General features: G+C 48.4%; 1 protein-coding gene across 1 annotated transcript in view; it reads left to right on the top strand.

The window, feature by feature from the left end:
* zgc:158260 (uncharacterized protein LOC571389 homolog) overlaps positions 1-14,056 on the top strand; it is a 41,415-nt gene that overhangs the window by 6,012 nt on the left and 21,347 nt on the right. The window contains exon 4 of the mRNA XM_038793042.1: positions 247-406. Coding sequence (XP_038648970.1) covers positions 247-406 — 160 coding nt within the window. The remainder of the gene's footprint in view (positions 1-246; positions 407-14,056) is intronic.

Here is a 14,056-nt window from a genome sequence, read left to right as displayed (position 1 = left end):
CCATAACCCACATATCTGTTCAGTCACCATATTCAGGTTCTTAAGTGTTGCAAAACAACAGTGGACTCAACAGGCGACCATGTAAAATCTGATATCATTTTGCAAAGCCAAATCTCAGCATGAATCCTTAATTTAAAACATCAAGGTATTTTTATTGCAGTGCTAAGTCAACCAGCCTTAAAATGATGTGATATATTTCGACTGAAACAAGCAGTTTCAATAATTATTGATGCTTGGGTTGTACAGCAGTGAAGAGTCGAAGAATCGAAACCCATATAAGTGGATTCTGTTTAGAGGGACACAGAAAGAAGACCAGAAAACCAAACTAAAATGGGACACGTCACCACAACAGGATGAAGAAATTAAACAAATAACAAAGGAATTTTGTGACTGGGTTACCTCTCTGGTAAGTAGAACAAATATTTATGAGAAAGATAATTAATGTGTTGCAATGGAGTTTGAAAGGATATTGTTGGCAAAGTTGTTTTGTTTTGATGCACTGATCTCTTGAATCAGCTGACTACTTCAAAAAAACTATTTTTTGTTAAGTGTTGGTTGCTGTGACATGTTCCTGCTGACGGTGATATCCCCTTTGTTTTTTTTTAATAAAGATTTTATTGAGGTATTTTTTGGTATTATAACAACAACACAATAAACAATTGATGCACTATCAATTACGACGAGACGAGAGTAGAGTATAATCGAGGCTTTATTACGCAGAGATGTGTAGCCTCCCCCAGCTGCTGCTGAAATGGCTGCAGCTCGGAGAGCCCACACATTTATACTCCGCCTACTGGGTGGAGCCAGCAGGCAGGGATCTACCCCTGTACCTGTAGTACAGGAGCCTTATTGTAATACACCTCATATGTGATATACAACAGTGGTGACTACCACAACAATGTACATGAAACTATGAACATATTGCAAAAGCCATCTCCCCCTTACAGGTCCTACCTTTATTAACCCCCTACTCTAAGCTAAACTAACCTCCCCCCCTTCTGCTGACGATTAATGTTCCGCGAAGAAGTTGACGAACGGTTGCCACCCCCGGGAGAACCCTAACAGTGACCCTCTCAAGGCGAACTTGATTTTCTCCAAACAGAGAAAGCTAGCCATGTCCGATAGCCAGGTCTCCAACTTCGGGAACTTTGAGTCCCTCCAAGCTAATAGTATCCGTCTCTGGGCTACCAGGGAAGCAAAGGCCACAACGTCTGTCTCTTTCTCCTCCTGGATTTCCGGGTCTTCCGACACCCACAAAATTGCCACCTCAGGACTCAGCGCCACCCTTGTTTTTAACACCGTGGACATGACATCTGCAAACTGTTGCTCGTTCTGAGTAAGTGTGCTTAACACTCACTTGGCTCTGTTTCTCTTTCTATGCTCTGGAGTCGCCAAGTGCCGTAAAAGACACCGTCACAAGTATCAAGGTCAAGTTCAAAGCAATAAAGCTATACACCGATTAGTAAGTCCAAAACAATTAGAGTTTATTATAAAACAATTATAATAACACTCATGCACATGCTAAAGACTAACTTACTTCTACCATTAAACGACTAATACTTATCTAAGAAGGAACAGGCAAGGTCAGGGAACAAGGCCTTCGTTCCGTTCTGGTCTGCAACTTCGAGTCACTATTGGTCGGCAAGGGTATAAGTAATGCTTGGGTCAATGAGCGATCGTCGTTTGGCACTTACTTATCGATGGCTGCTGCTCGACGGCTGGTGTAAAAGACAGGGGTCTGGAGGCTGGAGTCGGAGGCCGGAGACAGGAGACTGAACCATGTGTGGAACCTCTCTTTTATAGGTCCCAGGGGGTCCGTGCCCCTTGGGGCGGGCTTCCTCACCTGCTGGGGATCGATTGGGCCTTTTCCCAATCGATATGATTTGAACCGCCATCCTAGGGCCATTCCTTGATGGCTGGGGCGGTTCTTAGGACTCATTGTCCTGGCTTCGCTGGCTCCATCGTCTCTGCTTCGCTATTGAAAGTATCGATTAATACTTGAGTGTATCTATTGTGCCCGGGACTGTCCCGGTATCACCTCATTAATATGTAAACTGTTTTCCCATTTACAGCGCTGCCTGAACTCTGCAGCTGTCGGGAAACCGGTTTTTGCAAGTGTCTCAATGCTGAAAGCTTCTGCAAGCTGTTTGCTCTTTACTATGTCCATTTTTCCCTGCATTCTTTGCAGTCTTCCATTTTGTGTTACCAGTGGCCATCTTAGATGGCTACAAAACCGCTGCAAAAATCCCCTAAGCTTCAGACATGTCCATAATATGTGGGCACAATTTGCTGGTCTTCCCACACATTTTGCACACCTGTCTTCCACCCCAAAGAATCTGCTTATCTGGGCCACTGTAATGTGAGATATCCCTTTCTGTGAACCCTGCATACGTTTAGAAGACACAATACATTCAAAGGATGATTACAACACCAGAAGAATTGTAAACAAAACTCCAATCATAAAAGACAATAAGAAAGAAAAAAACATCAACTTTCACCGCATGTATAGTGCAGCACGCGGTGCTGAGGACCCAGGTTCGAATCTCGGCCCTGAGTCACTATCCGTGTGGAGTTTGCACATTTTGCCCATGTCGGCGTGGGTTTCACCCCCACAAGCCAAAAATGTGCAGGTTTAGGTGGATTGGCCACGCTAAATTGCCCCTTAATTGGAAAAAAATAATTGGATACTCTAAATTTAAAAAAAAAACTTTCACAGCATGTACAATAGGTGTTTCATTGAAAAAGTACTTCTTCAATGTTGCGTTCTTCATACCAAAATCTGGGACTCCAGCAAGTCACAAAGAAGAAATTATTAACAGAGGATTTATACTGATTAACCACTAATAAGCACATTCTTGCATATAAAGAATTAGGGATTTAAAATTGTAATTTTGTTTTATGTAAAAAGTCTTTGCAAGTAATTAAGTCTACAAGTCCAGACGAAGCAACTGGAGAGAGGGATAATCACAGGTTAAAGAGGTGTCTCCATCTGGACCGGTCGACTTAATTACCTGCCAAGATCTGCTTTCAAAGTATCGTATTGCATCTTTGACTTTGTCTATATATATGTTTCTGGAACCCACCTCTTCATTCACCTGAGGAAGGAACAGTGCTCCGAAAAACTAGTGACTCGAAACAAACCTGTTGGACTTTAATCCTGGTGTTGTAAGACTTCTTACTGTGCTCACCCCAGTCCAACGCCGGCATTGCCACATCCTGTTTTAAAGAGACATGCACCTCAATCCACCACAATAGGTTTGCAGTTGATTTTAACAACAGGGACGGAATTCTCCGACCCCCCGCAAGGTTGGCGAATCGCCCTGGGCCTTCGTAAATCCCACCCCCGCCGTGGCCGGAATTCTCCGCCACCCGGAAATCGGCGGGGGCGGGAATCGTGCCCCCTCCCGCGGCGATTCTCCGGCCCACGATGGTCCGAAGTCCCGCCACTGTCAGATCTCTCCCGCCGACGTGGTTTAAACCACCTCTGGTGCCGGCGGGAGCAGGCGGCGGGAGCGGGCCCCGGGGTCCTGGGGGGGGGGGGAGGGGGCGCGAGACGATCGGATCCCGGGGGGGTGCCCCTACGGTGGCCTGGCCCGGGGTTCACCGATCGGCGGGTGGGCCTGTGCCGTGGGGACACTCTTTTTCTTCAGCCGCCACCACAGCCTCCACCGCACATGCACCGGTGGTGATGTCAGCGGCCGCTGACGCTCCGGCGCATGCACGGACTTACGCCGACCGGCGAAGGCCTTTCGGCCAACCCTGACGCCGGTCAGTGGGACGCCAAAGGCTGTTGCCGCTAGTCGGCGGAGCGGGAGCCACTCCGGCGAGGGCCTAGCCCGTAAAGGTGCGGAGAATTCCACACCTTTGGGGAGGCCCGACGCCGGAGTGGGTCTCGCCACTCCGGTAGGCCGGGACTCCTGCCCCGCCGGGTAGGGGAGAATCCCGGCCCAGATCTCTGGAAATATTCCTGAAGCACATTCAAATATTATTCCCGTATTCATGACAACGCACCTTGCAGTCCTTGAGAGCACCAAGGAAAATGTTGTGCATGCTGCCTATGAACTTAAAATCGACATTCCATGCAGATATTTGGGGCAAATCATACATCCCAGATTTGTGTCTATGTGGTAGTGACTATCAACTAATTATCTAATATAGCTAACCACATAACAATTGATCTCTCTGAAATCAATGGAAAATAACACACTGAGAGTGTTAATGATTCAGGCTGGGAACTACTTATTGAAATGTATTCTGAAATAAATTTATTTGGAATCATTCACAGAGTAAGAACTGTAATAGAATGCTTGGGGAACAAAATTCCTCTGGTCATTTTCCACACTGCGCCACAACATTGGTGGAAACGCAGTTACCTATGTTACATTTCTGCCAATTTACCACCATGGTAATTATGCCAGTGGAGCAGGAGAAACCTCAAGAAAATTCAGCCTCTTGATTTCTTACTCGTACTCCAACATATTCCAAAGTAATTAAAACCCTGCAATTCCCACAACAGTGGCTACACTTCCAAAGTAAATCATGGCTGCAAAGTGCCTTGGGACAGTCCGAGGTCATGAAAGCCACTTTATAAATAAATAATTTGTTTCTCATCTGGGAGCCAAATTCTTTGGTCCAAATTCGAATAACATTTTTCTTAAAATAAATTTAGAGTGCCCAATTATTTCTTTTTTAATTAAGGGGCAATTTAGTGTGGTTAATCCACCTAACCTGCACATCTTTTTGGGCTGTGGGAGTAAAACCCACGCAGACACGGGGAGAATGTGCAAACTCCACACAGACAGTGACCCAGAGCCGGGATCAAACCTGGGTCCTCAGCGCCATAGGCAGCAGTGCTAACCACTCAGCCACCATGCCACCCCGAATAACATTTTTGATGGTGATCATCCAATCTGTCTCGTACTGTAAAACTCAACCTTGAAAAAAGATTTTAAAAATGTATTTTCTCTGTTTTATGGCTAACTTTTTATCAGTCAACTTTCTCAATGTTTTATTAAAAGCAATGTAATAGAGAATTAATGGAATTCACAATATGGTGGGTGGCGTGTTTGGATAAGATGTTAGAGCAAAATGAGATGCAGGGCGAGCAAGGAATAAGAGACCACCTTGCTAGGGAGACCCAGCAAGAGGACTCGGCAGGCAGTGCAGGAATCTCCTGTGACCATTCCCCTGCAAAACAGATATACTGCTTTGGATACTGTTGAGGGGAATGTACTCTCAGGGGAAAGCAGCAACAACCAAACTCATTGTGCCATGCTTGGTTCCGCTGAAGAGGGGAGAAGTAAAAAGTGTGGGAATACAGTAGTTATAGGGGATTCCATTGTAAGGGCTTTTTTGTGGCCGCAAACAAGACTCCAGGATGGTGTGTTGTCTCCCTGGTGCTAGGGTCAAGGATGTCTCTGAGCGGTCACAGGAAATTCTGGAGGGGGAGGGTGAACAGCCAGTGGTCATGGTAGACATGGGCACAAACAACATAGGTAACAAAAAAAGGATGAGATCCTGAAAGCAGAATATAGGGAGTTAGGAAGAAAGTTAAGAAGTCAGATTCAAAGGTAGTCTCAGGATTACTATCAATGCCACATGCCAGTCAGAGTAGAAATAGCAGAATATATCAGACAAATACATGGCTGAAGAGATGGTGTGAAGGGAAAGGTTTCAGATTCCGGGGGGGGGGGGGGGGGGGGGAGGTGGTTAGTACTTGCTAGAGCAGTTGGGGAGGGTTTAAACTAACATGGCAAGGGGATGGGAACCAATGTAAGGCTTCAGAGCAGGGGGAATCAAGAACAAAAGAAAAAGACAGCAAGGAGAATAAGAAATATGATAGGCAGAGAAACCAAGAGCCAGTATCAGATAACAACACTGTAAAGAAATAGTAGGGACCGGTCAAGGAATGTAAAAAGGACTTAGCCTTAAAGGTTTGAACGTGAATGCTTGGAGCATTTGAAATATAATGGATAAATTAGATGCGCAGATGGATGTAAAGGAGTATAATATAGTTGGGCTTATGGAGACACGGCTCCAAGGTGACCAAGGTTGGGAACTAAACATTGAGGGCGATTCAGTTTTTTTGAAGGACAGACAGAAAGGTGGTGGAGTTATATTGTTGATTAAAGAAAATACTGGTGCAATATTGAGGAAATGTATCACCACAGGCGATGTGGAATCTGAATTGGCTGAGTTGAGAAACACCATGGTGCAAACATTATTTGTAGGGCTAGTATATAGACCGCCAAACTTCAGTGATAATGTTGAGAGTAGCATTAAACAGGAAATCAGAGATGCATGTGTCAAAGAACATCTGTGATTATGTGTGACTTAAATCTGCACATAGATTGGGTGAGTCAAATTAGTCACAGTACAATAGAGGAGGAATTTCTGGAGATGTGTATGGGATGGTTTTCTGGACCAATATGTGGAACCAACAAGGGAACAGCCCATCTTTGTTGTGCAATTAGAAAGGATTAGTTGCCAACCTAGAAATCATAGAAATTGTAGAACTTACAGTGCAGAAGGAGGCAATTCAGCCCATCGAGTTTACACCAGCCCCTAAAAGAGCTCCCTACCTAAGCCCACACTCCACCCTATCCCCGTAACCCAGTAGCCTACCTAACATTTGGACACTACAGGGCAATTTAGCGTGGCCAATCCACCTAACCCGCACATCTTTGGACTGTGGGAGGAAACTGGAGCACCTGGAGGAATCCACACAGACACGGAGAGAACGAGTAGTGGCCCAAGCCGGGAATCAAACCCGGGTCCCTGGCGCTATGAAGCAACAGTACTAACCACTGTGCTACCGTGCTGCCCCACAACCTAGTTGTGAGAGAATCCTTGGGGATGAGTGACCATGATAGAATTCTTTATCATGGTGGATAGTGAAGTAGTTGATTCTAAGACTGGGATCTTGATCTCACATTATTGAAAGGAAGGACAGTGGACAGGCACAGGCAGGCATTCAAGGAACAAATGGATGAACTCCAAAAGTTGCTTATTTCTATTTGGCGCAAGGGTAGAAAGGGAAATGCGGCCAAACCATGGCTTACAAGGGAAATTAGAGAAAGTATTAGATTCACAGAAGAGGCATTTCAATTAACAAGAAAAGCAATAGACCTGAGGATTGGGAACAGTTTAAAATTCAGCAAAGGCAGATCAAGGGTTTGATTAAGAAGGGGAAAATACAACATGAACATAAGCTAGCGGGAAACATAAAAACTGACTGTAAAAGTTTCTATAGGTATGTAAAGAGAAAAGGATTGATAAAAACAAATGTTGGAACTTTACAGTCAGAAACAAGGGAATTCATAACGGTGAACAAAAATGCATGAGGAACTAAATTTGTACTTTGCTTCTGTCTTCACAAAGGAAGACCTGAATAATGTGTTGGAGGTTCTGAGAAACACAGGGCGCGATTCTCCCAAAACGGGAGAAATCGTAAGGCTGGCGTCAAATCCGGGCGGGTTTGACGCCAGCGCGCCCCTTCCCGACCGGGAACCAATTCTGGTCCCCGGTCGGGGCTAGCAGCCCGACCCCGTAAGCTCCGGCATCACGGGCTTAACGAATTTCGTTAAGCCCGCTTGCCGGAGTTAGCGCCGGCTGACGCGTCATATGACGTCAGCCGCGCATGTGCGGATTGGAAGACTCCAACCCGCGCATGCGTGGATGACGTCATCGCGTATTTGCGCGAAACCCGCGCATGCGCGGGCCGGGATGCCCCTCAGCCGCCCCGCGAATGGATACTGCGGGGCGGCGGAAGGAGAAAAAGTGCGCGGGCATCCGATCGCGGGCCCATGGCACCCTTGGCACGGCCGTGGTACGGCCGTGCCAATCGGTGCCATGGTTATAAAAAGCGAGTTGTTCCCGCCGTTTTTACGAACGGCCAGACCAGGTGTGTTTGCCGTTCGTAAAAACAACGTAAAGGGCTGGGACTTCGGCCCATCTATCAGCTGTGAATCACTGCCGGCCGTAAAAAAACGGCGGCAGCGATTCGTGTCGGGAGTTGGGCGGGGGGGGGGAGAATAGCGGGAGGGCGGGAAAAATGTCGGGAAGGCCCTCCCGCTATTCTCCGACGCGTCGTGGGGGGCGGAGAATCGCGCCCACAGGTTTTAGTGAGGGGTTGAAGGAAATTAGTGTTAGTAGAGAAATGGTTTTAGGGAAATTAATGGGATTGAAGGCAGATAAATCGCCAGGGCCTGATAATCTGCATCACAGAGCACTTACAGAAGTAGCCCTTTGTGGTGATCCACCACTGTATATATGTGTGTGCATGTATTAGGGGATGTACGACAGTACGTGTATTACAGGTTTGTCGGTAAGCCCCTGCCGGCTAGCTCCACCCACAGGGAGCAGTATAAATATTCATGAGTTCTCCTGAGCTGCCATTCTACCAGCTGCAGTCGAAGGATAACATCTCATAGTAATAAAGCCTCTCTTGTACCGATTCGAGTCTTTGTGTGCAATTGTTAGCGCATCAATTTATTACCGTGAGATTTTCCGCATCATGGACATCAGAATTAAACCCAACCGCTTGCAGCTGGATCCGCAATCGCCGAACGCCAGAAAAGACTTTAATCACTGGCTGGCTTGTTTCGAGGCCTACGTCACCTCAGCGGACCCTACACCATCGGAAGCACAGAAAATTCAACTCCTCTACTCAAGGTTGAGCTCCAGCGTGTTCCCGCTGATACAGGACGCACCGAACTACGCACGCGCCATGGAACTTCTCAAAGAAAATTACGTCCAGTCGACGAACACCCTGTTTGCGAGGCATGTACTCGCCACTCGCGTCCAACAACCGGGTGAGTCGATTGAGGACTTCTGGCGGGCCCTTATCCCTCTAGTATGGGACTGCGAGTGCCAGGCCGTCACGGCCATGGAACATACCAATCTCCTCTTGCGGGATGCTTTTGTGACGTGGATTGCATCGGACTCCATCCGGCAACGACTGCTGGAAGGGGCCGCGCTCTAGCGGCGACAAAGACTTTAGCGCTCTCTATGACGGTCGCTTCCCGTAATGTACAATCCTACCCCGCCCGCCGCACGGCCCACCTATCCTACCCCTCATTGACCCCACAACTGACCCCCCCCCGACTGGGGCCGCTCCCGCACAGTATGCCTGCGCTGCTCGCCACACCGCACACCCTGGGGGTCCCCGCTGCTACTTCTGCAGCCAGCAGAAGCACCCCTGCCAGCGCTGCCCAGCCCGCGCCGCGACCTGTAAATCCTGTGGCAAAAAAGGCCACTTTGCAGCGGTGTGTCAGGCCCGCGCATTTGCCGCTATTGCGCCCGACCTCATCCCTTTCCTCAGCTGATCGCACAATGGGCCCCACTGTCCGCTGCTCCCAGGGCCACGTGCGACCAGTGGGCGCCGCCATCTTCCCCCCCCCAGGTCCACGTGCGATCAGTGGGCGCAGCCATCTTTCGCCGCCCCCGCAATGTGCGCACCATGGGCGCCGCCATCTTCCTCCCCCGGGTCCATGTGCGATCAGTGGGCGCTGCCATCTTGCCCTGCCCACGCAACGTGCGTTCCCTGGTTGCCGCCATCTTGCCCCGCCCCCACAACATGCGCTGCATGGGCGCCGCCATCTTCTTCCCCGCAGGTACTTCGGATACCGCCATTTTGTCCTCCCCTCGGGACTGGACCACGGGACCCGGGTCGCTGCCGCTACTCGTCGGACTCTTCGGACTCTTCAGACGAACGCCCGCTACTCGCCTCCATGACGCTCGATCAATCCCGTCCTCGCAACCTGGCTACCGCTTCGACGGTGCTCATCAACGGCCACGCGACCTACTGCCTACTTGACTCCGGGAGCACCGATAGCTTCATCCATCCGGACACGGAAGTCTACATCCGGGGTGTCGCTCCCGACTTGGCTCGCAGCTCCAGTGCCGGTCCTACTGCATAGGCATGTCAAACTCCACAAGGCGGACCCTCTGGTGGACAGGGTACGCCTGCTCCACGCAAACCCCCAGTATGCCTACGTGGAGTTCCCCGACGGCCGCCAGGATACAGTCTCGCTCAGGGACCTGGCTCCCTCGGGTGCCGATCCCATCCCCACACACCTCCCCACCCACGCGCCACCCTCCCCTTCCCTGGCGCCCCCAACATCAGCCCCATCAGGTCCATTCCTCGTTCCCCTGCCCACACTAGAGGACATGGAAGATTTCGGCACGCTCCTGGAGTCGTCCAGCCACTGGCCAGCACCAACACCGCCAGCACCTACGCCGTCGTCGCCGACACCGCCTGTGCAGGCGTCGCCACCACTGCTGCATCGCTCTCAACGAACCGTCAGACCACCGGTCAGACTCAACCTATGACGGGCACCGGGTTGCAAGATGGACACTTGATTCCCCCCCCCCTCTGTAAATACATCACGTTTATGTATATAGTTTCACGTCACCCCCGCCGGACTCATTCTTAACTGGGGGTGAATATGGTGATCCACCACTGTATATATATGTGTGTGCATGTATTAGGGGATGTACAGCAGTACCTGTATTACAGGTTTGTCAGTAAGCCCCTGCCGGCTAGCTCCGCCCACAGGGAGCAGTATAAATATTCATGAGTTCTCCTGAGCTGCCATTCTACCAGCTGCAATCGAAGGATAACATCTCACGGTAATAAAGCCTCTCTTGTACCGATTCGAGTCTTTGTGTGCAATTGTTAGCGCATCACCCTTGAAATAGTAGATTCATTCACAATAATAAAATTCTTTGGACTCTGGAATGGTTCCTGCAGATTGGAGGGTAGCTCATATAACCCCACAAATCAAAAAGGGAGGTAGAGAGGAAACAGGGAATTATAGATCAGTGAGCCTAATGTCAGTAGCAGGGAAGTTGCTGGAATCCATTATCAAGAATTTCATCGTACAGCATTTGGAAAGCAGTGGTATAATAAGACAAAGTCCGCATGGACTTATGAAGGGAAAATTATGCATGACAAATCCACTAGAATTATTTCAAGATGTAACTAATATAGTTGAACCAGGAAGTCTTTCACGGGATTCAAATTAAATCTAGAGATGAGTGAATATTTTGTGGTATCTCGGCCGGGGGTGGGGGGGGGGGGGGGGGGGGGGCTTCCATTCCGTAGTGCAGGGACTCACTTTAGATACCTGTGGTTGCTCGGGATTTTGGGGGGGGGGGGGGGGGGGCTCCGTAGATACAACATTTCTAGTTTAGTGGGGACGGTGAACGCTGATCTGGCAAGGTGGGATGGTCTCCCTCTGTCACTAGCGGGTCGGATACAGGCGTTTCAAATGAATGTGTTGGCGCGATTCTTGTTTATTTTCCAATGCCTACAGATTTTCCTGCCAACGGCTTTTTTTAGAGAGATTAAAGGGATGATTACCTCATTCATATGGGGAGGGAAGGTGGCCAGAATTAGAAAGGTGCTACTACAGAGAGGAGGCATGCAGGGGTTTGGGTCTTCCGAACCTGATGTATTGTTACTGGGCGGTGAATATGGAGAAGGTACAGAGCTGGGTCAGAGGGGTTGACTCCCAATGGGTCAGAATGGAGGAGAGTTTGTGTAGAGGGTCGGGATTGAAGACGCTAGCGACAGCGCCGCTCCCGACGGCCCTGGGGAAGTACTCAGGGAGTCCAGTAGTAAATACTTCTTTGAGAATTTGGAGGCAGTTTCGCCAGCAGTTCAGGTTGGGGGCAGGGTGAAGGGAAATGCCGATTCGGGGGAACCACAAATTTGAGCCAGGGAAGTGTCTTGGAAATTTTCAGAGATGGGAGGAGAAAGGAACTAGGACACTAAAAGATCTGTTTCTTGGGTGTCGGTTTGCAAGAGTGAAGGAGCTGGGAACAAAGTATGGGCTGGAACAGGGGGAAATGTTTAGATACATGCACATTCAAGACTTTGCCAGAAAGGAGATACAGAGCTTCCCAGTAGAGCCGGCTTCCACGTTGCTGGAGGGGGTGCTGACGACAGGGGGATTGGAGAAGGAGGTAGTGTTGGCGGTTTACGGAGCTATTTTGGAAGAGGAGAAGGCACCGCTGGAAGGGATCAAGGTAAAGTGCGAGGAAGAGTTGGGAGAGGTTATGGAGGAAGGGTTCTGATGTGAGGTGCTCCGGAGGGTGAACGCCTCCACCTCGTGTGCGAGGTTGGGGCTGATACAGCTGAAGATCGTATATAGAGCACACCTTACAAGGGCGAGGATGAGCCAGCTCCTTGAGGGGGTAGAAGATGTGTGTGAACGTTGCGGGGGTTCATGGGCGTTTTTCATTATGCACTTTCGAGAATTGGTTTACATCGAACATTGGGGGGGGAGCTGGGAGGGTTGGCGGGATGTCGACTGTATGTGTTAATGGTGACTATGGGTGATTCCCGATTCCTTTTTGTCATGTTTATGTTAACATGTGGACTAATGTTTGGGGGTTTGGTGGGAGGATGGGATCGTTGTAATTGATATGGGGATTGATATTACATTCGTTACTGATTATTGTTTATTGTTGGGTGTAAATTTGGGAGAAAATGTGAAAAAGGAGGAGAATAAAAATATTTTTAGAAAGAGAAAAAAAGTTTGACCAGGGAGACCCAGTGGATGTGGTTTATTCAGACTTTCAGAAGGCTTTCGACAAGGCCTTACATAACAGATTACTATGTAAAGTTAAAGTGCATGGAATTGCGGGTAGTGTCTTGAGATGGGTAGTAAGCTGGTTAGCAGGCAAGAAGCAAAAATGTGTTGCCAGGCTCAGCCTGATACAACTTGTTCATCAGGCTCACATGACAGTGGCCCGGATGAGCAGATTCTTTGGGGTGGAAGACAGGTGTACAAAATGTGTGGGAAGACCAGCAAACCATGTCCACATGTTGTGGACATGTCCGAAGCTTAGGGGAATTTGGCAGGGGTTTGCAGATATCATGTCAACGGTGTTAAAAACAAGGGTGGCACTGAGTCCAAAAGTGGCGATTTTCGGGGTGTCGGAAGACCTGGGAATCCAGGAGGAGAAAGAGGCAGACGTTCCGGCCTTTACTTCCCTGGTAGCCCGGAGACGGATACTATTAGCTTGGAGAGACTCAAAGCCCCCAAAGTCAGAGACCTGGCTATCGGACATGGCTAGCTTTCTCTGTTTGGAGAAAATCAAGTTCGCCTTGAGATGGTCACTGTTAGGGTTCGCCCGGAGGTGGTTTCATGTACATTGTTTATTTTGTTTTTTTCACAATACCAAAAATTCCTTAATAAAATGTTTATTACATTTTTTTTTTAAAGAAATGTGGAATAAATGGGTATTTTTCTGATCGGCAGGCATTGACCAGTTGGGTGCCGCAGGGATCTGTGCTTGGACCCCAACTGTTCACATTATATATTAATGATTTGGATGAAGGAGGGTGGGAGGGTGAGCTGTGAGGAGGATGCAGATAAGCTTCAGTAGGAGTGAGTGAGCACATGCATGGCAGATCAGTATAATGTGGATAAATGTGAGGTTATCCACTTTGGTAGCAAAAATAGGAAGACAGATTATTATTTGAATGGATGTAAATTGAGAGAGGTGGATACTCATCGAGACCTTGGTGTCCTCATGCATCAGTCACTGAAAGTAAGTGTGCAGGTACAGCAGGCAGTAAAGAGGGCAAATGGCATATTGGCCTTTATCGCGAGAGGATTTGAGTATAGGAATAAAGATATTTTATTTCAATTGTATAGGGCATTGGTGAGGCCACACGTCAAGTATTGTGTGCAGTTTTGGTGTCTTTATCTGAGGAAAGATGTTCTTGCTATGGAAGGAGTGCAGCAAAGCTTTACCAGGTTGACTCCTGGGATGGCAGGACTGTCATATGAGCAGAGACTAAATTGGTTGGGATTATATTCATTAAAGTTTCGAAGAGTGAGGGGATCTCATAGAAACGCATAAAATTCTAACAGGGTTAGACAGGATAGATTCTGAAAGAATGTTCCTGATGGTGGGGGAGTCCAGAACTAGGGGGTTACAGTTTGAGGACTGAGCTGAGGAGAAATGTCTTCAACCAGAGAGTGGTGAATCTGTGGCATTCACGACCACAAAAAGTAGTTGAGGTGAAAACATTGTGTAA

The sequence above is a fragment of the Scyliorhinus canicula genome, chromosome 3, assembly GCF_902713615.1.
Source record: "Scyliorhinus canicula chromosome 3, sScyCan1.1, whole genome shotgun sequence".
In the NCBI taxonomy this organism is placed as follows: domain Eukaryota; kingdom Metazoa; phylum Chordata; class Chondrichthyes; order Carcharhiniformes; family Scyliorhinidae; genus Scyliorhinus; species Scyliorhinus canicula.
This window is presented reverse-complemented; position numbering and strand designations above follow the sequence as displayed.